The 22,975-nt window shown below is 41.5% G+C and overlaps 1 protein-coding gene across 4 annotated transcripts in view; it reads right to left on the bottom strand.

The window, feature by feature from the left end:
* SMG5 (SMG5 nonsense mediated mRNA decay factor) overlaps positions 1 to 22,975 on the bottom strand; it is a 73,733-nt gene that overhangs the window by 47,591 nt on the left and 3,167 nt on the right. Inside the window, exons 4-18 of one of the 4 annotated variants that reach the window (XM_078854804.1) lie at positions 21,979 to 22,132; positions 21,088 to 21,177; positions 20,725 to 20,814; positions 18,446 to 18,524; positions 18,174 to 18,305; positions 17,119 to 17,187; positions 16,757 to 16,953; positions 15,109 to 15,246; positions 13,394 to 13,722; positions 12,680 to 12,971; positions 9,608 to 9,835; positions 9,428 to 9,460; positions 8,803 to 8,987; positions 8,527 to 8,602; positions 8,058 to 8,239 (exon numbers count right to left, since the gene is read on the bottom strand). In XM_078854804.1, the coding sequence (XP_078710930.1) occupies positions 8,058 to 8,239; positions 8,527 to 8,602; positions 8,803 to 8,987; positions 9,428 to 9,460; positions 9,608 to 9,835; positions 12,680 to 12,971; positions 13,394 to 13,722; positions 15,109 to 15,246; positions 16,757 to 16,953; positions 17,119 to 17,187; positions 18,174 to 18,305; positions 18,446 to 18,524; positions 20,725 to 20,814; positions 21,088 to 21,177; positions 21,979 to 22,132 (2,274 nt within the window). Of the gene's footprint in view, positions 1 to 8,057; positions 8,240 to 8,526; positions 8,603 to 8,802; positions 8,988 to 9,427; positions 9,461 to 9,607; positions 9,836 to 12,679; positions 12,972 to 13,393; positions 13,723 to 15,108; positions 15,247 to 16,756; positions 16,954 to 17,118; positions 17,188 to 18,173; positions 18,306 to 18,445; positions 18,525 to 20,724; positions 20,815 to 21,087; positions 21,178 to 21,978; positions 22,136 to 22,975 lie in introns of all 4 variants that reach the window. The other 3 variants (XM_078854803.1, XM_078854805.1, XM_078854806.1) reach the window with 3 other exon arrangements.

The raw sequence follows: 22,975 nt of genomic DNA, 5'->3' as shown, positions 1-22,975 counted from the left end.
ATATTAAACAATGTTTTCATCACTTGATTACTGCCACGGTTTTTTTATGAATTAGTTTACTCTCATTTTATTCATCAACTCATCTCTGAATGCAACCATCGGGCAACAATTGATATTTTAATTATTACGAAAGCAAGAAAGAACTGTGGCACTATAGCTCGTCAAAAATTACTGCCACTTCAAAGATTTTTAATTTCTTCACAGCTCACCGGTTAAACCTGGCATTGTATTGAAAAGCCAGAATTTTCCAAATGAATGCAGCACAATTAACGGCCAAACGGCATGGATGAGAAAAACATCTGCCGTCATTATGCACTACTGTTTGTTAAGCCAGCTTAGCAAAAACACACCCCCCCACCCACAGCACTACCTCCTACTCATTAGTGACGACACAATGGTCTCCCACCAGGCACTGCTGGCGACACGTCAAAGAGAGTGTGAATCGAGATGCATGCAGGGGGGTCCAACACATCACCCTCACTGCACCGCTCGCTTGAGCGTGTCTGGTGGGGGCCCCATGGCACACGAGTCAGGGAAACGGGGACCTCTGAGTCGCACATGAAGTGGCCCCCAGGGGAGCTGGCTGGGCCCAGCCAGTGCCCGTTGCCAGGCAAAGGAGCGGATGCAAAGCCGCCCCCCGGTTTGGAACCCCCGTCGTGGAGGCCAGGGATAGCACTGAGCAGAGTTAGCAGCTCAACGGGTCACGCGTTGTTGCGGGGCTACCTTTGTACAGTATTGTCTCCATTGTGTCTTGCATGGAAGCGTAAATTCACGACAAACAAATCAACAAATAGCTCTTCTATCGAATATACTTACATAAACGAACTGTGTGTGTGAAATATGGTTACTTCAGGCTGACTAAATTAATTTGAAGCTTTTCTAAAGAGGAAAAGACAATGAAGCTTACAAGTGTGCCATCATGGCACGCTACTTATGTCATTGTGATGTCACTGACATATGCTTTCATGTCAATGCCGTGAATACACTACTGTGCCGTAACCGAGCACCTAAATCAGTTGAACGTCTTTTCTCATTATTAAGCTGTCTTCAAACAGCTTGAGACACACAGCCTAGTTCCGTACCAAGAAGATGAGCATTGTTTGTCTTTTTGGGTTACATCCGTCTTAAAGAAACGAATGAGCATCCGCATTGGTAATGATGTGCATTGAGATTTGCTTTATAATGAAATATATTTTCTTAATAATCCGAATCTGTTAATGATGAAAATTGTAATCTCAAGCACACCGAAATCATGTTTATGCGAAACGAATGACGCTGTATTGATCACTAAGTGTGTATGTATGTTGAACTTATTTTGCACCGTATGTAGCCAACCGTGCTAATTAGGTGTGGGGGAAGGACAACAAACAAAACACTTCTATCTACATTTAAAAGTGCATCGCTCCAGTGGCTTCCTAGATATCAAAAGGAAGAGCGTTCCAGACGGCCGTAGAAGTGCATATAAAAGCATGCGATGCAGTGACCGTCTTCGTTCGATGGCTAGCCAAATGCTGCTGCGAGGATGACCAGAGTTTGCGTGATGGTTTATGCTCTTGACAAGAACAGCAAAGTATTGTGGTTAATTTGTGGCAAGCACTTTGTGTGGAATGAGCGCAACCTTATACGCAATGTATTCTTTCAACAACCTGAAGCCAAAGCAGCTTAGAAGCCAACGACTAAGGTGCACGCACTTTGCATTATTTCTGATTTGAGCATCCACGCACTGCCATGCTTCCGTTGTAATAGTCAGCAGCACTAACGCTTTCAAATAAACAAGGATGCACGTGAACTGCATGTAATTAAATTAGTGAAATAAAAACCTGCACAGGCAGGGCATGTGACCTTTCTTCCAAAATAACAGTCCCATTAGCAGCTGAGCACCAATACTATCTGGAAATCTGAGAACAACATGTACAACAGATTTTGGGGCACATAGGAGAAGGAAGATTAGGTTTCTTCATTTTATAAAGTTAAATACCAGTGCGTTAAATTTCAAACTAACATGACACTGTGATGCTGTACATAATGCAAGGTCATTCTTTTTTAGTTTTTCAGGCATTTTATGTGAAAATTGTAAATAACACTATATTATTTGTTTTGCTAAAAAGATATATATATGAAAAAACTGACTACGAAACTAAGTGATACAATTTTACTTAATCTGAATAGTAGTCTTTACATGTGAAAAATAATAAATTCACAGCCGTTTGTCAATCCACTGCTGGATGAAGGCTTCCCCATGTAATATTGGTAGTTGGGGCTGTTTGACAATACTTCACGACACATATCGGGGGAGAAAATATTACATCGATCATAAACTTGGAAACAACGATTAAAACGTTACAAAAAAAACTAAATACAAGTCTATGCTTAGACTTACTCAGTTCTACAAAAAAAGTGCACAGATTGAAGAGCAAACAAGAACCTGGGAATTCACACCTACTCTCACAAACGGACTTGGGTAGAATATTTACCAGAAGCAATGATAATCTCAAAACAAAAGTGTTGAGATAGCATTTGAGAGGGGGAACAAATCAAAAAGGAATCGCGAATGGGGAGACTGAACCATACAATCGGAGCAAATGTCAAAGTAAAATGAACTGCTGCTACACAAATCACTCACGTTGTCATCTACATGGAAAGGCTTTTATATAGCTGTGGATTCACAACAACTAATGTTTGTATCTATATTGAACTTCTTTCGCACTGTATGTAGTGAACCATGCTAATCGGAGGTGGGGGAAGGACAATCAACTAAACACAAAAGCAGTACAAAGAAATAGAGCTGTCAATCTATATTTAAAAGTGCATAGATCCAGTGGCTTCCTAATATCTGAAGAGCATTCCAGATGATCGCAGAAGCGCATCCGAAAGCGTGCACGATGCAGTGACCGTCTTTGTTCGATGGTTAGAAAAAAGCTGCTGCTGTGAAGATGATAGTCACACTGCTGGAAGGGCGAAATAAGCCAAAATGGCACACCGTGGGCTACAAATGGAGGGCTGACGAAATGTTTCAGCTATTGTAAAAGCGCAGGGGGGGCAAGCTCTGCGCATCCCTTTGGGGACCCAGGGCAAGGGACTTCAACTGCAGGGGTCATCGCAGGGGTTTGAGAACTGGGCGATGTGGAGTGGCGCACCACCCACCTGCCTCGGCCATTCAGCAGACGTGGAGAGCAGGGAAACTAAATGTTCCTTTTCATGTGTAATTAAAGCACCGTACAGAATTTAGAAATGTTGGATACTACACATCTGAGTGAGTAATCTAGCAATCACATATGATATATGTACGTAAGACAAAAACACCATTTACTTAAAACGGTCAATATAAAATTGGCATGTTATGAGACAGATTAAATACTATAAACACATACACTCCATTTTAAATACTATATGCAATCGAAAAAAAGTTAATCCAATAAGTATAGCATTAAACCTTTGTGGCTTTACTTTGTCGGCAGCCCCAATAAGCATCAAGGTGATACCATTAATCTCACATGCTACTAAGCCTTGAAACAAGTCATTTTAGCCATCTAACCACAAGATATAAACTAGCTTCAGTGAGGGATTAATGATCATACTGCAGAGCAACAAGTGACTAAGCTTTGATGTTTTAATTCAGAAAAAAATGTATATGAAAAAACAACCCCAGTTTAACATTTCCCATAAATTTCTCCAATTTAAATTTTTCACAAAAGCAGGTTGGAGTTCTTTTAGACAACAGAACTTGATAGTGAAAATCAACGTACCAATGTCCCTAAAGTGGAAAGTTTCCAATCAGTGCCCATTACCTGCTATAATATTTGGATCATAAACGTGCACATTGACAAATAACATGGATCAAATGCTGAAAAGTGCACAAAGCATGAAAAATTGTGGAGTCCAACAAATCACCCTGGTAGCACCACTCGCTTGAGCGTGCCAGAGGGTGGGGGCCCACGGCACACGAATCAGGGAAACCAGGACCTCTGAATCGCACATGAAGACATGTTGACTTTTAAGAGAAGCAAGTCAGCTTGAGCCAGACACATTGGGAGAACACAAGGTTCCCCTGATTAGCATGGTTGGCTACGTACGGTGCGAAAGAAGTTCAACGTATGTACAAGGTTGGCCGATGGTCGAGCCTGACGACCTAGGCAACCCAATTTGGGAACAAGCCCAAGAGAATGACCACTGCAGAGATGGAACGACAAGATCCATGAGCCACATTAACTGTTGCATCATGGGACTGAGGGATGGTGACATCTTGGGGATGCCTTCATCCAGCAGCGGCTATGCTCTTGCTGCTGTAGGGAATGATGAACACATTCCTGCGGAGGGAGCTGGTAGGAACGTTGGGTTGCTCGGTCAATGGCCAGGGTCAACGGTGGCGTGGTGTATTCCGCAAATATGACCGACTGAGGGCGGGCATAAGCCGGCGTGAGTAGGTTAAACGTTGAGTTTTATAAGGGCACCACGGGGTCACCAGCCCCTCTCCACCCAGCCCCACCCCTCCCACCCCCCACCCAGCCCTACCCTCCCCACCCAGCCCTACCCTCCCCACCTTCCCCACCCAGCCCCTCCCCACCCTTCCCTCCCCACCCAGCCCCTCCCCACCCTCCCCTCCCCACCCAGCCCCACCGTCCCCACCCAGCCCCACCCTCCCCACCCAGCCCCTCCCTCCCCACCCAGCCCCTCCCTGCACGATGGACGGACACAATAATCCCCTGTGGGCTGGTGTAACCAGGAGGTTCCTACCAGTATAAAAGGCCTATAAGTTATTGTTCATAATAACGAATAATAATTATATTGTTTATCCTGGAAAGCCTCACTGAGTCTTCAGACCGTTTCAAAAGGATGGTGTATTGCACCCCTCCAAGATCAATAGATGCCAAATTGAGCACCTCATCCCCCTCCCCTTGATAATGTGGAGCAGGTGCATTAATAATGACATGATTCTTGTAAAGGACATCAAGCCCACTCTGAACCTATTTCCTTGCTAACATCAAACATTGCACACCACTCTCAATAAGAGGGGACCATCACATGCCGGTGTTGTGGCCTAGATCTCAAAATAAAATTGTCAGTGATGTATGTATTTTCTCGGTGCTTTCGAAATGCAGACATCTCGAAAATGAGTCCGAATGTTGGCTGATGAAAGAACCTGGAAGATTTGTATCATTAAAAAACTGCAATAGACGTAACATTAGTTTGAAAAATACCCAAGAACCACTCTGCCATATTAGTCGTGTTCTAAACATTACTCCAAAAAACCTTGGTATTAGCGTAGCTCTGCCTCTTAATGTTATCTATTACTCAACAGCGTAGCCCACAGCAACAGCTCACCACTGAACCCCCTCCTCGATGCTTTTATATAATCACAGAGTAGTCCTCTTATCGAAAGTCAATTGCGAGGCTTGAGTTCGTTGCAATATATTCCAGTTTGTATACCAAATTATTTAATTGGGGAGTTTTGTTGGTCCCCAATTATAACAGACATCCATGGTTTAAAACAAATTTTCTGGATGAAATTTGTAAGTTTTTTTTTATTAAAGTTAACATGATTTATGATTTAAAAAAACTGTTTTAAAATAAATAAATGGGTTCACTGATTTTATTCATTGAACCAATACAAATCTTCACATGTATTTAATAAAGAAATGTTTCACATTATGTACTCAGTTGCTTGTGTTTACATCATGAGCTATTTTTTTCTCCTACCATCTCTTTTGTTGTGAGGTCAATATTGATATATCATAATATTCCTCAGGCATTTGATTTTGTACCGCCCTTCCTGCTTTTGTCAAAGGATTTACCAACCAGTTTCCTGATGCTGTCAGCCATTCTCACTTTGTTACCACCTTTCCTCTCTCCTCCACCCTTCCCCTCTGTAATCATTGTAGACTCCAGGATACTGTAAGTCAGGAACGACATCCTTCACAGATGGAATCAAATCACGGATTTTATGCACTGTACTGAATCGGACTTGGATCTTATGTTTGTTTAGAATTTTGGAGATCTTTTTGGTCACGCCTGCTATGTATGGCAACGTGATAGTTTTGGTCGGAGTTTCATGTGGCTGTTTCTGTATGGTGGGAGAGACAGCTTGGCGGATAGTGCGGTCAGAGTATCCGTTCATCCTGAGGGCCCGATGTACATGTCTTAATTCACCGGCCAGGTGGTGTTGGTCAGCAATGCTATGGGCTCTGTGGTATAGCGTTTTGATGAGATAATTCTTTGAGATGGGTGGTGGTGGGAATCTGGTTTCAAGTAGGAATCTGTGTGGGTGGCTTTCCTGTAGACAGAATGTCCTAAGGATCCGTCAGGCCTCCTCTCAAACAGAATATCCAATAATGGTAGTTTACCGTCTTTCTCCACTTCCATGGTGAATCTGATGGATGGGTGCCTAGAATTGATGTGGTCCAAGAAGTGGTTCAATGCTGGGAGGCCATGTGGCCAGATGACGAAAGTGTCATCCACATACCTCTTCCACAAGGAAGGACGCAGGGTGGATGTCTGGATGGCGTCTGATTCAAACTTTTCCATGAACATGTTGGCTATAACTGGTGACAAGGGGGAGCCCATAGGCGTACCCTCATTCTGTTTGTAGAAGGTGCCATTCCAGGTAAAATAAGTGTTGGTGAGGCAATGCCTAACCAGCGCAGGTACATCAGAATTCAATCCATGTTGGACTAAGTCCTCAATTATTGTTAGGGTGTCCGACCAAAACTATCACGTTGCCATACATAGCAGGCGTGACCAAAAAGATCTCCAAAATTCTAAACAAACATAAGATCCAAGTCCGATTCAGTACAGTGCATAAAATCCGTGATTTCATTCCATCTGTGAAGGATGTCGTTCCTGACTTACAGTATCCTGGAGTCTATAAATTGAGTTGCATTTGTGGTGATTGCTACATTGGAGAAACGAAACGTCATGTTTCTGATCGTGTCCGCGAGCACAAGTCAGATCTGAAACACGGCAGAACTGATTCTTCGGCCGTTGCCGATCATTGTTATAACTCGGTGGGCTCTCATGAAATTGTATTTTCCGAGACCAAGGTTCTCTGCAAACCTCCTGGCTACCATCAAAGGTTTGTACACGAAGCCATACAAATATACAAACACAGACATAATTTCAACCGTGATGACGGTTACAAACTGAGTAATCATTGGAAAGATGTGATTAACCATGCAAAAAAGATTTAACTACACTTATTTGCCAATCTTATTTGACAGACAACCATTACTGTTTTACCATGTTTAGTGGTGGTATTCCTGTTACAGGTTGAGTCACAAACCGCACCTCTCCATATAGCTCAGCCTTTGTTATGCAGTCTATTCTTAGTCTCAAGCCTCACCTTACCATATTAATAATAAAGATGCGGCCCATGCCCCACCACCTTCTCCAACCATTATATAAACGCAGTGGTAACTCTTGAAATCTCTCATTTACTTGATACAGCTGTCGTGGCTGTGACGGTACCACCTGAAGACGGAAGCTTGTGTTGCCTCCGAAACGTCGTGATTTTTATTTTATTTTACTTTTTAATGTTTTTACCTACGTGACTTTACCGAAAAAACCTAAGGATATGAATCATTGCAGTCACAAAAGCTTCAAATCTAGAAACATATTCATGCTTTTGACGCGTCACGCATTCACTCCTTAAAACTCCCTTTTCTAAGACTTTCCCAAATCCATTTCCCCAAAGCCATTACAACAAAACTTCAGAAATACCAAAATAATGCAGATGAAAGCAGCTGTCATTCCACTTTCTGCATAAGGTAGATCAGTTCTGTGGCTTCCCTGCTACAGAAGAGAGCACTGCAGATTAGGGCACAACTATATAATCCACCTGTTACTGAGGAGTTAACCATATCTGTATGTATGCATGTTTAATTTATTTTGCACCGTATGTAGCTAACTGTGCTACCTGTTATCTACAGACTACAAAGGGGAGGCCACATCTGTAATCTGCCTACTAGAGAACAGATTGCAGCTTAATGTTCTATCTACTACAGAGCAGAGGTGACTATAACTGTGATCTGCCTGCTGCAGGGAAGAGCAAAGCTGTAATCTACCTGCTGCAGAGGCGAGAGTGGCTCTTGCCAAGCAGTCTCGCTGGACAGCATGCGCGCGTGGGATTCCCGGAGCGCCAGGAGCCTGCGCAGGGCCACGTCCTCGGGCAGCGCCACAGCCGGCCGCTGCTCCCCTCTCTCACAGCCACTCACAAAGCGCACGGCTCCCGGTGGCAACTGCGTGCCTGTTCGAGCGATCAGAAGCAGACAGCATCGCCACTATCAACGTGAATACTGCCTTAAAATTGAAAGTGTTAAGCTTACAAAGTGTTAAATATGAGTATGAACGGCAAAATAAAATGTTTCTTTTTGAATGGAGTTACATAACATTTATAACAAAACAAAAAAATTCCACTTCATATTTTTACCCAGCCATAACCGTTCACAATGACTGTGATAATGCATTTCACTACATGAATGTTTACTTGACGAACTCTTATTTTTTATATTTTCCATGTTTGTAAGTGCGTACCTGCTGCCATCAGTTTCGTGCTGTCAGGCAAAATGTTAAGCAGAACGGAGAGGCGATTCCAGAGGTTTTGGGAGCTCTGTGGTGAAAGAGGAATCCAACAACACATGAATTAGACTTCAACAATCAGGTGTTAAGGAAAGCTTTTCAATGCAATGTTAAAAATCCATTTTAACGTCAAAGTAGACGCCTGCATTTAGAAAAACAAAAAATTATGGCCGCTTACACTATTGCCACAAACATTTCCGCCACGCGGCATCGTGGGAGAGCGTTCCTCACCGGTGCGCACGTGCGCACAATGTCTGGGTTAATCCGCAGCCAGTCAAGGAACACTTTGACAGAGGGCAGGAGCCCTTCGCGGCACAGAATGTCCAGCGTCTCGTCCGTGGTTCTCTCTCGCAGCGGCCCGGGCTCGCCCTCACTGGGTGTACTGCGCGTCTCCTCCGACGACACACTCCGATTTCCTGCACATATTTGAAGTAAGAGTGGGGTCAATAGTAGACATGTAAGAGTTTCCCCGCACCCCCCTCCCAGCGATCCAATCAATAATGGTCATGATTCGGAGGGTCGGGATTCCATTCAACAATAGATTTGTTTTCTCGCTTTTACAAACATTTTTTTTTTTGATATCTCGTCCATAAAGTGTTTTTCTCCAAATCATTGCAACGATTCTATGCATAATTTGTGAGCCAATGAATTGATATTAATAGATAAATTTAAACATTGTTAAAAATGTATAGTCAGTGGCCACCAGGGGTGTGAAAATAATGGGATATCCCTGCCAGGTTAGCTCAGGTTACCTTGTGCTGCTAGAAAGTTATGTAAATATCCAAATGTGTTCAATTTAGGATACTAAACAATTGTATAAGAGTATTTGGGAATTTGCCAACAAATACATATTTACCTGTATTCAAGTCTGCCAGAGTGCCGTTTTGTTCTTGGAAAAAATAAAACAAAACAAATTACTTTCTTAGAATTTCACTGGTGCTATCAAAGTGGTGTAAAAATGAACTTAATCCTCTTTAAAGTTACTTAGCTTCAGAAACAAATTATTTTAAAAGTTGAGATTAGCATAGCCACTTACCATTGTCCATGGGCCGGATGTCCTCGCCATTTTCGCTGGGCTTAATGGCCTCCACAGTGGGTACCGGGAGTGGCTGTGAATCTTGCGCAGGCTGCGATACAGTGCTGGGTTCAAAGGCGGGTGCCAGCCTGTAGCTGCGCCTAGACTGGAACATCTGCAGGCTGCTCGCGATCGTGCCCAAGTTCACCTCCTCTGTTGCCGTCAGTGCCCCATTCTGCGCCACTGTATCTGACCATTGCAATGAACAGGGTGTGAAGGGAAGATGGGTTAGACAATTAATCGATATTCAATTCATAACACGGCCTTTAAAGGGAAAGTATATAACTGGCAATGTTTGAGGCAATTGCCCTTCATAGCAAATATGGAAAAATTATAGAAAAGGAGTAAAAAAATATATATTTTATTTGAGAACCTCTACATCTCCCAACCATCTCAATACACACTTAATACATCTTTCAACACTCTGTAAGGCATGGTGCCATCACTTTCACAACATTTCACCACCTGTTGAGAATAAATCCGTAGCGTATCTAAAAATGTATCACCCTGTATTATAAACAAGGTGCAATATATATGACGGAAATGTAATTTTTATTAGCTCTTCCAGTGCCGCTAATCGTCAGCATTTTGGAATAGTGATGTAATTACAAAAAGAGAACATTCATGCATGTGCCAGACAAACAATGAATGATGCGTTGTTACACAATTTGAGTAATATATTTAAATTATGCTCAAGGGATGATGTGGGTGTGTAACATTTGCTATTCGTCTTTCTTGTTATACAATACCTCGTGCTAAGAGCTGGGTGTTAAGTCTCTTTGTGCCGAGTGCAGGAACAGGCTGTGGGGCACTAATCTATTACAAAATAAAACTATAACATTCCTATTATTAATGTTATTTTGTGTTCATTATTTAAGCTGTTTAAGATTGGTTGAACAAATATATTTTGCCAGGGAGGAGTGGGTTGACCCTGATGGAGAGGCATGGTAATAAAGCTTCAGAATTAAGATATGGGTGATGACACGGACACACTTTTCAACATTATCGGCACTGACCTATTCACTACTGGAAACGAATGCTCCCCAAGCATTCATCATCTCCCTCGGTTTGATGATGCCGAAATCCATTTAGCCCCTGCTCATGAGCTGATCGCATTGCTCCATCTCCGCAGTGGACACTGCGAGCATTCATTGACTTGGCTGTCATTCCGTCATTAGTCCCTTTACGAAATATGTCGTCTACTCAAGCCAATGTTGACTGGCAAGACAATAACTTGCCAGTTAATATGACAACTCTAACTTGATCATTGGTTTTTTACCCTTCTATCTGGCAACAAAACTGACGCCTTTTTTTTACAGGGAGTCATGTTTGCATAGACCACAATACCTGCAGTCATATGTTTTTTGTTTGCATTGTGACTGCAGGTATTGTGGTCTATGCAAACATGACTCCTTGTAAAAAAAAGGTGTCAGTTTTGTTGCCAGATAGAAGGGTAAAAAACCAATTATCATATTTTTTACTGGCAAATGAGGTTCCAATGGTGTAAAAACTCTAACTTGCATATTGTATTTCATCCATTAATTCCTCCCTCAATGTAATTCAAAACATGCCTTGCCAAGCTTCTAAGTGCATCACTAATATAATGAGCCAAGAATGTGTGTGTCGCGCACGTGACGTCACTCCACGTCGACCAGCCCCTCATTAATAATCATGAACAGGTGGGGTCCTCCACATGGACCACCCCCCCGTCATTAATAATCATGAACGGGTGACGTCACTCCGCATGAAGGTGGAGCAGAAACGAAAATTTGTTTACGCAAATTAGCTTTCATTTTTACTTTTCTTTATGGAAAGTAAAGCTAGTAAAAAAATCAATGCAACTAATATAACGAGCCAAAAAAGCCTGTGTGTCTCGCGCGTGACGTCACTCCATATGAGGGCCCCCCCCCCTCCGTCATTAATAATCATTAGCGGGTGACGTCACTCCACATGGAGCACTCCCCTCATTAATAATCATGAGCGGATGACGCGAGGCACCCCCCCCTCATTAATAATCATGAGCGGATGGCGTCACTCCCCATGGAGCTCCCCCCCTATCAATAATCATGAGCTGATGACATCACTCATTTGGACCCCGCCCCCACTCCCTCATTAATAATCATGAGCGGTAATAAAAAGAAAGTTAATAAAAATTAAAATAAAATAAACTGCCAGTACGCCCACCGTGGTTAAGAACCAGGCTACAGTCTACATTATAGACTGCCAGTACACTCACCCAGAGGAAAAACCAGGCTACAGTCTACATTATAGACTGCCAGTACACTCACCCAGAGGAAGAACCAGGCTAAAGTCTACATTAGTGGTTTTTGTTTTTATAATTTGTATTTTATTTTTATTATAATTTTTCTATCTACGCGACTTTACCGAAAGAACCAAAGAAAATGAATTCCTGCAGTCACGAAAGTTTTAAGTCAAAAAGTAATCATGAGGAGGTCATTCTTTTCCATTGAATATTTCAGATTAACTGCAATACACCCGTCCTTGGACGGGCTATAGGCTAGTTTTTAAGATTTTGTTACATTTTCTTTGTCGATGTCCAAGGTTCTAATCCACATCATGGCAGGTTATATATACTGATTATAGCACTTTAAACTTTCCAAAAATAAACTGTCCACTTTAGGCACAATTGTATGTTGCTTTTCATTATCCAAGTCAGTATTTTAAATATATTTCTATCCCCATCTACCTTCAATAACTGCCCTCGTTATACATATTGGTGTAAACGTCAGACATGCATAGTGTATAGTATGAATACACAATTGATGTTTTATATTTAATCCAAGTCTCCTTTGAAAACTCCTTGTCTCAACGAGCTCTCACCTCTTACATATTATATGATAAATGGGTCTTTAATTCTCAAATGCCGGATTACACAGTGGATATCTCCAGAAAGTACTGGGAAGTAGTGATTATTGTACAGTCTACTGTATTTAACTTGGCTCAGTAGGACATTTCCTGAGCACTGGACTTGAGATATTGGTGGATTTTCATAAATGCTTGATAAACACACACCAATTTGTGGGCTCTCTTGCTTTGTGCAGTCACCCTCCTTGGTTCCCTCGGCTTGTCCTTCCACCTCTTTAGTCCGCTGCACTTCTTCTGACACCTTCAAGATTTTCTTTTTCTCTTCCTTTTCGTTGTCCACATCATCCTCCTCTTTATCTTCTGCCTCCTCTTCTTCCTCTTCGTCATCTTCGCCGTCCACATCATCGAGGTCTGACCGAGACTCCTGGCTATTCATATCCGACTCAGAATCTGAGCCAAATGCAGCCGCTACTTCCTCATCCTCCTCCTGAAGGCAAAACTGTCATTAGGAGTGAGATTTCTCACCGACAACAGCACATTCACAATCGGCAACATCAGCACAGTTGGCTACATACAGTGTGAAAGAAGTTCAACATACATACTTACATAATAAATGTCATACCATAACACTACCACCATTATCACAATAAACAACACCAATAAGCATACTCTAAATGGTTAACTATGCTTCTGTCCTTTTGTACAAAATGTGAATTGAGTTTAAATGCAATAGGGATGAACTAACATGCAGAGAAAATACTTTTTTTTTTCAATAAAGCCCACCTTAAGCTGCCACTCATTACAATACACCAACTGCATTGCCAACCTAAATTCATGAGCAATTCACCCTGTAGGATTGAATTTGTTGTGGAAAGAATAAGCCTAGTGAGTCATCTTAAGTGACTGGAGCCAGAACTGTACCTCTGAATTTGAAGCCCCTTCACTCTCTCCGTCACCACGGTCTCCTCCTTCATCACCATCATCATCCGAGTCGAAGTCCTCGCTCAAGTCACTCTCCCCGGAGCCACTGCCTCTCCTCCTACGGCGCCAGCGCAGCCGCGACGTCTTTGGCTCGAGCTTACCACGCTTTTTTTGCAGGGGAGGTGGCACTGACTCGACCACCGCTGATGACTGGGCTTCAACCGGAGCAGAAGCCTCGTCCTTTGGTGCCGCTGTGCCGGTAACTTCCTCTGTGCCAGGGCGTGCAGCTGAAGCTGACCTTCCGGTCTTGTTTACGACTGTGTTCCCATCTGCAGTGTTTTTAAAGTTTGTTAGTGATTGATGTGATCCATCTGATGACCATCATTGTTGTGTAACCTACCCTTTTTAGAAACTAAACTGCATAAATAAATAAATGTTAAAGAATCCCTCCATTGTTTGTAATAAAGTACAATACACGCTGTCAATCTCAATGAATCCCAATTCCACTTTATACCCATATAAAATGGGTATACAGCTTTATTCAGCTTCAAATACATTTTTAATATTAATTACAGTAATCCACTGCTAGATGAAGGGCCACCCATGTGCCGTTTCATTTATGAGGGTTGTTTTGACTGTACTTCATCATGTTGGTCAGTACAGGATGGTGAAGTGCGGGACCCAGGATCAATTCTGATCACGTAACATTGATGTTAATCATAGATGGGAATCAAACTCAAGTCACCAGCATTATAATGCAGTGCGCTAAGAACTGCGCAAATGCTCTCAGCTTACCCCATGATAACATTTCCATAATAAGCCAAGAGAATATAATGTTTCTGGTATAAAGCTGTTGGCTGTTATTGCATCCTACTGAGACTCAAATTCAATTCAACACTGAATTGCCAGAATATGAAAGGAGTTGCAAGCAATTCAGGGAAAATCATCATCTAGGTGCAAACTTGTCCGGTTATGTACCCCATGTAATACCACCAATGTGTGAAGGGCACATACGCAAAATGGAAACGCATGCAAATCTCCAACTTACTAGGACAGATGGCATCAGCTGTTTACATTCATTATTTTATGGGGAAGAAACCTTTCCATATTGTGTCTCAATATAAATGTGCCTAAAAGGAGACAGTTTTACAATGCACCTCATTCTGCCAATGCAGCAAGCTCTAAAAGCCCCCATACCATTCTACTCAACTTATGAACAAGTCACTCCCAATGTGCCCTATCTTCTCAGATATCAGAAGTTAAGAGCTGCATTGAGCCTGGATAGTGCTTGCATGGATTACAATATTCCCAAAATAGGTGTTACAACCTGCTGCAGGGCTATGTTGTGGGCATCACCAGGTAGTGCAGCCATATACATTGTTGTACAATATTGTGCCCCCACATATATGCTCTCTGCCTACAAAAAACCGCACTGACCAGTGTGTTGGTGCGCGGTTAAATAACCCCCATGACCTGCATGGTGAGGGAAGGCCCTCATCCAGCAGTGGACCGACAATGGGTTGTATATTTAATTTCATAGAAAATTTGGCGTTCCAAAATCTGTAGCAGAGAGACCTACTGTTAATCTCTTAGATATCAACTAACATATTTCTCGTTGACAGTTGAGGCTATTGGAACTTGGCAATACACAACACATGTATACAATATACTCATTAGTTGAGTGCATTTGGTGCGTCATTAAATCTGGCACCGACCTTCCTCGCTCGGAGGCAGAGCAGGCACAATGCTTTCCAAGTCGTCCATCTCGACCTGCAGCCGCATGATGAGGTGGTTGAGGAGGTGAGAGAACAAGGCCAGGGTGAATGCCACAGCCGTTGTAAATTGCTTTGATCCTGTGAACAAAGTACATAACACAGGCACACAGATGTACACACACACACGGGTACAAACACACACAAATGCATAGACGAACACGCACATTATTTCAATGCACCATGTAGGCCAAACACAATTTATCTCAGAACATGTAAGGCATTTCAATGCAAAAAAAAACGATGCTCAGGTTGGTCAGTGTAATAAACACATTTCCAGCATAAATTTTTCTTGGTAAAGCTTATATGAAACAAACGGCCATTAAACAAATGTAATTAACAAACCCACTGTTCTTGATTCTCACGATGATGTTTCAGTGTGAAATATAAGGTAGGCCATTATACTTTGAAAATATTGTAATTTATACGGCAACCAAGATAAAAAATCAGCGGGCGAGGGGGGTCATACATAATTATTTTATCATGGCAATTTTTTTTCTTTTTAAATACAGTAATAGATATATGGTACTATATTGAGGTTTATATGAAAAAGTTATTGATTAATCACTTTTAAGGGGTTTTTTAATCTAGTGGTTAATAAAGGCACAACATTTTTTTTAATGTTTATATCACAAGGATCATGAAGTATTATAGCTGCAAACACCAGGAGGGAAAATGTGTTATCTCAAACCATTAACATGAAATGTATTAAGTAGAGTCTAAATGAGAATAGTTTCACGTGTCGAATACCAAGCTAATAAAAAAACATTGGTATAATATAATTTGAGTCTCACCTCACCGAGTACAACTATGTACCAATATATCTAGATCAGTTCTATCTCCAGTTCCCTCTGCAAAGTCTGCATGTTGCATGCAGCAATTATTAAATACAGAATGCATCCTGTTTATAACCATCAATTCTTCGCACCCCCTGCTTAACCTTTGCAGCTAACATCATGAGCCCTGAAGCCCAATCAAAATAGTAATTGAAAACATATGCGAATACATAATTTTTTATGTTTTGCATTTTCCCAATGAACTTGGATTCACTCAAGAAAGAGAGGACCCAATAAAGGTTTCTCTGTGCACGAAATAGGCTGTGTGGTGTTTGTGTCTAAATCCCGGCAAGATAGCATGGTGGGAAGCATAATCTTAGTCAAAATATTAACTACCTCACCTGGTATACAGGAGATCGTGGGTTTGATCCTGACCCTAACGCCTGTATATGTGGAGTTCGCTTGTTCTCCCCGTGGCCGCGTTGATATATCTCCGGGTCCTCTGGTTTTTCCCTCCACATTTCAAGTATTTGGCTCCTATAAATTTACACATAAGTCACTTTGTTGAGCAATCATTTGTGGCTAGGTCACTTCTGAAAAAGAGCTATATAGCTCACTGGCCCTTACCTGGCAAAATAAAAATAGTTAGTTAGTATATCATCAGGGTCCACCCCTTGACCTCCTGCCAGTGAGCCTTTGACACTTCACTTGGCCTCAAAGTGCATCTTGCCTAGTACAAACACCATGGTGATATCATCGCCAATTCAGTGCAAATAGCGGTCGTTGTTGCTGCTCTGCCCTGTGGAATCGCTTACCTGCCCTCTTCAGGCCGTGCAGGCCCATGAGGCAAAGCACGAGCATTCTGAAGACAAGAAGGTGGGAGAGGCAGGGGGCGTCATGGTCCTCGGGTCCTGCACCGGCATTGGCCCCCGCGGCCGGCAAGTAGAACATGCAGAGGTTAAAATCGTGCAGGACGGCCTGGCACAGGGAGGTCACCTCTGCCTCGGACACACTGACAAAAACACAGGCCAAGGAGCGAGTGTTAGGAGTAGTGGGGGGATGTCAACAGATTAAACGTACGGAAAATGTTATCCTTGATTCCAGTTAAATTGAAAACATTACAAGTAAAAACAAACAACCCAAAATTGACACGACCATGCGGTGATGTGATCCATACCTGCTGGTTGGATGAAGCAAACTCTGAAGGTAGAGGAAGCTCACAAGAAGCTTTTTAAGGTCTCGTGACCTGTTCATTATTTACATGTAAAACAGACAACAGTTTATTGGAAATTAACATTCATCTCCAGAAAAAAAACTATAAAGGTGTATGATTCTGAAATGGAGTTCACATCGGAAAATGTCTAGCATTGCATGCTCTACGTTTCAAAGTAAAAAAAACAATATTGCTTAACAACTAGATAATATAAATTCATATCCAAAGGTTTGCCATTGTACTTTTGAGAAATTCAATAAAAATTAACTTCTCAATCGAGTTTCAGTGCTCATTAGATACGTATCCAGCGACACCTAGTGGTGATCCATAAGAGGTTGTTTGGGGCTCATGTTGGTCGCGAAAGCCTACGTGTTAAACTACCTTGTGGTGATTCTAGATTTGAAGCTTTCGTGACTGCAATGATTCATATTCTTAGGTTTTTTTCGGTAAAGTCACGTAGGTAAAAACATTAAAAAGTAAATTAACAATAATATTTACCCTTGCGATACATGCAACAAATCCTGTAATATTTGTTTTAAGATTAAAGTCACTTAAATACAATAGAGAAAATAACACTGTGCAAATTATACAGGCAACACGTAAGCTTTTTTGTTAAATAAAACTGTGATAATTTATTGAATTAATGCTGGAGTAAATTGTTACATGGCTACAAGCCAAACATAATATTCACTAGAACATAGAGTTTCAAGACAAAAGCCTCAAGGCATCACAGAAAACCTCAGTCCCTTGAAAACCATTTGTTGGCATTAATTTTCACAGAAGTCTGTCCTGAAGAAACACCATGAAATTATCATTATGTTGGCATTAAAAAAACTACCATTTCATGTTATACACTTAAAAACAATACTTAAATGAAGCAACATCTTTATGACTTTTAAGTTGTACATTTAGATTGCATGAAGTTCTATAGCCATGCACGATCAAATACAAGTATGTGACAAGTTCTTTATCATGGCTGCATTCAGTTGATAAGAGTGTGAATGATGCAGTTGTCACACCTCTGTTTACTAAGGGATGCCTTCTTACAAGGAGCCTCTTTCTTGAGGAGCTCCATATACATCTTCTTGGCTTTAATAAACACTCGTCTCATGTTACCAACAGCACCGTCAAATCCCACCTCAGACTGAATGCTAGGTGGAAACAAAAGTGGAAAACACACTTGAAATTTTCGCACCTAAAGAAGTTTTTGAAAATTAATCGATAAAAAAAATACACGCAAAACTTCTTTAAAAAGTGTTTATGCATTATAGTCATAGGCAATGGGGTTTACCAGCGCATGTAGTAGTAGGCTGCCTCCACATTGTAAGACCGGTTCCCAGCCAATGTACCCAACTGATTTAAAGGCATTCCTATAAAAAAAAGACAAAACAACGCAGTTACACAAACCAGAGGTTCGCCCTTGGTGCAGTTCACAAATTCTGTTGAGACATAAGATTCAAGTTGACAATACAAACTGGTTGAGTAGCATCTACTATTATTGTTGTTGAAGCTTCCATCCCCTAAACTTTACTCCTCCCTTCCCTCCCCACCTCCACCAAGAGCCATGGTGGTCAAATAACTACGACAACACGCAAAGTTCAAAATATTTAGCTTAGCATGTATTATTATTGTTGCGATGATTCAGGCCAAATATGATTCATAGGGTGCACCCCTATGAATAACACATTAACTATACTCTTAGGTTTTTTTCGGTAAAGTCACGTAGGTAAAAAATTATAAAATGATATTCAATGAAAATAACTAAATTAAATCACGACGTTTCGGAGGCAACACAAGCTTCCTTCATCAGGTGTAAAAAAGGCACAGAAAAGTAACTGTAGTGAAAAAAAAAACCTAAGAGTATGAATCCTTGCAGTCACGAAAGCTTCAATTCTAGAATACATTAATTATACACAAAAATCAAGCTTTAGTTGTTAGTTGATGCTCTATAACACTGCACTGGTATGATGACAGCATAGTATCAAGGTACTGCAAGAAAAGCAATTACCACAAGTGACCACTCATAATGACATTTACTATAACAGAGGTTAAAGGTTTAGATTGAAGGGCACCAATGACAGCAGTGATATTTTTTTTAAAGAAGATACAACTCAAAATTAATCGTGCAGACAAACACAATCTCTGTCTTGGTCCGTCTGATAGAACCTTGAAGCTTCATAAATGAGAAAATAATTGAAAGCCACAATCCTCGCATAGCGCCCTCGAATGACAGAACTACAATATGACTCCCAAACCTTTGAATACAAAGTAGAAGATTGGCTTTTAGCTTAAAACATTCGTGACTGCAGGAATTCATATTCTTTGGTTCTTTCGGTAAAGTCACGTCGATAGAAAATAAAAACAAAATTAAAATATTTTTTAAAATAAAATTAAAAATAAAAGCAAAAAACCCACGTTTCGATCGCAACACAAGCTGTCTTCATCAGGCGGAGAGAAAAGAGGGGGCAAACCTCCAAAAAGAGGGGGCAAGCTTCAATTATCATTAGCTGCCCCGCCCGTGCTGTTTACGCCGCACAGCTTTCCTTGCTGCTGCCTCGCAACTCTAGTCCCCCGCCCACTCACGACTTTGGAAGCCCTATTCAGCAGTTGCATTTGGAGGCTTACCCCCTCTTTTCTCTACGCCTGACGAAGACCGCTTGTGTTGCGATTGAAACGTCGTGGGTTTTTTGCTTTTATTTTAAATTGTATTCTAATTAATTTTTTTCTATCTACGTGACCTACCGAAAGAACCAAAGAATAGAAGATTGGCCACTACAGCTACTTTATAATAAGCGGTGCATGAAGGGAGCCACCACTATGGCTAATTCACGACACACAGCGCTTGGTGGGAGCCATCCATATAAAATGGAAGACAAAGTACACCAGGAAACATCATAGCCTGTGATGGCTCAAAACCTGTTATTTGCCGAATGCACGGTGCGACATTGTCAATAAAGGAAAGTGCGCCTAAAATCCATTGATGTCCATTTCTATGCTCCACTGCTTATTCTCCCCAAACTTAAAATTCACCAACTCACACGAACCAGAAAGGTGAAATATAGTCACATAATCCCCACGATCCATACGACATGAGGTTGTTGCTCATCCAGCAGTGGATTGACAAAGGGCTGTACAGTAAAACCTTGGATTGCGAGTAACTTGGTCTGCGAGTGTTTTGCAAGACGAGCAAACGTTTTAAATAAATATTAATTTGATAAACGAGCGAGGTTTTGCAATACGAGTAGTATGTATACGTTTTGTCTGCCGAGCGTCACGTGATCACAACTGATATACGAGTGCTTTGATATACGAGTGCTTTGGATTACAAACACGTTTCCGGAACGAATTTTGCTCGCAATCCAAGGTTTTACTGTACATGTAAAATCTGCTGGGAAAGTGTTTTGGGAATGAAATACAAATGCATCCAACTCTTATTTGGGTTGTTCAGTCTTCCCCCACACCTGAGATTATCACGGGTGGCTACGTATGGTGTGAAAGAAGTTCAACAAACATACATACAAGACACAAACTGGACAATTCCAGTGGTAAGCAGAGATGTTCTCAACGTACCAACGTGGGGAGCTACTGCCAGAGCCTGGAGGTAAAAGCGCTCGGACAGGTGATGGGTGTCGATGACGCCTAGCTCATTCTGGTAGCGAGCTACAGCAGACAAAGCCAGCACACACCATCAGTCACAGCACCGCTACTCAACAGTGATATGCATACTACTCCGTATCTGTGTTCCACATGCAAAATATGAATACAACAATATTTGCTTGCTAAAATATGAGCTCAGTTATAGGGAGGGACACCACGGGAAGTGTTCTGTTTGACCACAAATGTCAACAAAAACCAGTACATTCTGTGGGTTAAACAGCGGCTTCCTTCCTTCTGCATTGTTTATTGTTGTTTCTTGTTTACTCGGTAGCTCACCTAGGTCTCCAAGGTATATCAGGCAGTGGTGACAAGCCATCCGTGCCCACTCCAATGCACGAGATGAAACCACCGCTGGTTTCTTTACAGCTGCAACAAGAAACATTACAAATAGCGTTAAAGTATAACCACATCATCTTCTTAGGTTTTTTCGGTAAAGTCACGTAGAAAGTAAAATTAAATAAAAACAAAAATCACGACGTTTCGGAGGCAACACAAGTCTCCGTCATCAGGTGGGACCGTCACAGCCAGATTAGCTGTATCAAGTGATACAGCTAATCTGGCTATGTTCCTCTATTAAATCCAATGGATTTAATAGAGGAACACTTTCAGATTGCTTTTAAAGCTCTGTACACTTACAAACAATGCAAAGCATAACTTTTACATTTAGAAATCAGCCAGTACGGTGCATTATTGTATATTTTATTCCTCTTGAATATCTTAGGAAAGAAAAATATCATTTAGGTCTTGCTTATTTGCATGTGGAATTTGCATGCACCATGTGTGCATAGATGCACAAGCACTGCCGAGACTCTGGATTTGAAGCGGGGGTGGTTACACAAAAGAAACAAAGTTATTATTTATACTTGCTTCGTGATCTCAGTCTGCTTACTGAATGTTCAAAGAACTGTCAGACACGTGATCATCAAATTTTCAAAACTCCCTTGCAAACAGCAACGACTTGAGTGCCACCTTGTGGATGGATAAGAGATAAACTGCCAATCATTCGAAATTCTGCCATATATTCCGTTGCATAGTAATAATGCAGAATGGACAACTTTTCCAGGTAACCTGTCTCCAATAGCACAGATTGGATATATGAATGATGGAAAACAAGAACAAGATAAGAAAACAATCGCATTGTTTTATGCCACTACGATGGCACTGTACCGCTCAGCGTGTCAACAACGTGGGTCCAGTCGATACAGGCCTGCAGCTCCAGCTGATAGTGAGACTGCAGGGTAAGCAGCAGGTGTTGATAGAAGCCGACACCCGCGACAAGGTGCGTGCGGTACGCACATTCCATCGAGCCCCGGGTCTGAAGCTGCTGCATGAGGTAAGTCACCCCCAAAAAGGCAAGTTAAAAAAACCCAACAAGACAACAAATCTGTACACACAGTAGCTTTAAACATATACATGTATATATCTGTATGTTGAAGCAATGTATGACATTAAAGTGTCTGCAGTTAGTGTTGCAGACAAGAACATTTGAAATTGGGCTGAGAGAAAAAACGCTTTTCAATAAGTTAGGCAATGACAAAAGGGGTGCAAAATGCAGGGTCCACACTTTTGAAAGAGTCAATGCACAATAGATTACGGCATGTGTGATATATTATAAACATTTTCTCATGAAAATACAAATATTGTGAACATATGACATCAGAAATTTTTCCCAAATACTATAAATATATACTCTTTGGATCTTTCGGTAAAGTCACGTAGGTAGAAAAAATAATAAATCACGACGTAGCTACTACGTGAGAAGTCCTCCTGCTGTGTTTGTTTCACACCTGATGACGGTTGCTTGTGTTGCTATCGAAACGTCGTGATCTATTATTTTTTCTCCTTACGTAACTTTACCGAAAGAACCAAAGAGTATGGATTCCTGCAGTGGTAATCTGTGTGTTCGTTTCACAACATGTGAAGCAACTTTGGACAAAAAAAATGATACATGTAATATTTCCTGCACACAGAAATTAAGCAGTCTATCACTGGTTCACTCTCTCGGCACAACAGATGAAATTGTAAAGTTTCTTAAATCCCTCCTCGTTATTTTAAATGGCTACACTACAGTTAGTCATGGTGTGGGTAATCGTCCCTCTTCCAAGATGTCTGGCCAGTATGGAAGAGTAGGCCAAATATCCCCTAGAGGCTATCTGGTGCTCCC

The sequence above is a fragment of the Lampetra fluviatilis genome, chromosome 3, assembly GCF_964198595.1.
Source record: "Lampetra fluviatilis chromosome 3, kcLamFluv1.1, whole genome shotgun sequence".
Lineage (NCBI taxonomy): Eukaryota > Metazoa > Chordata > Hyperoartia > Petromyzontiformes > Petromyzontidae > Lampetra > Lampetra fluviatilis.
The sequence above is the reverse complement of the archived record's forward strand: the minus strand, read 5'-3'. Positions and strand labels throughout refer to the sequence as shown.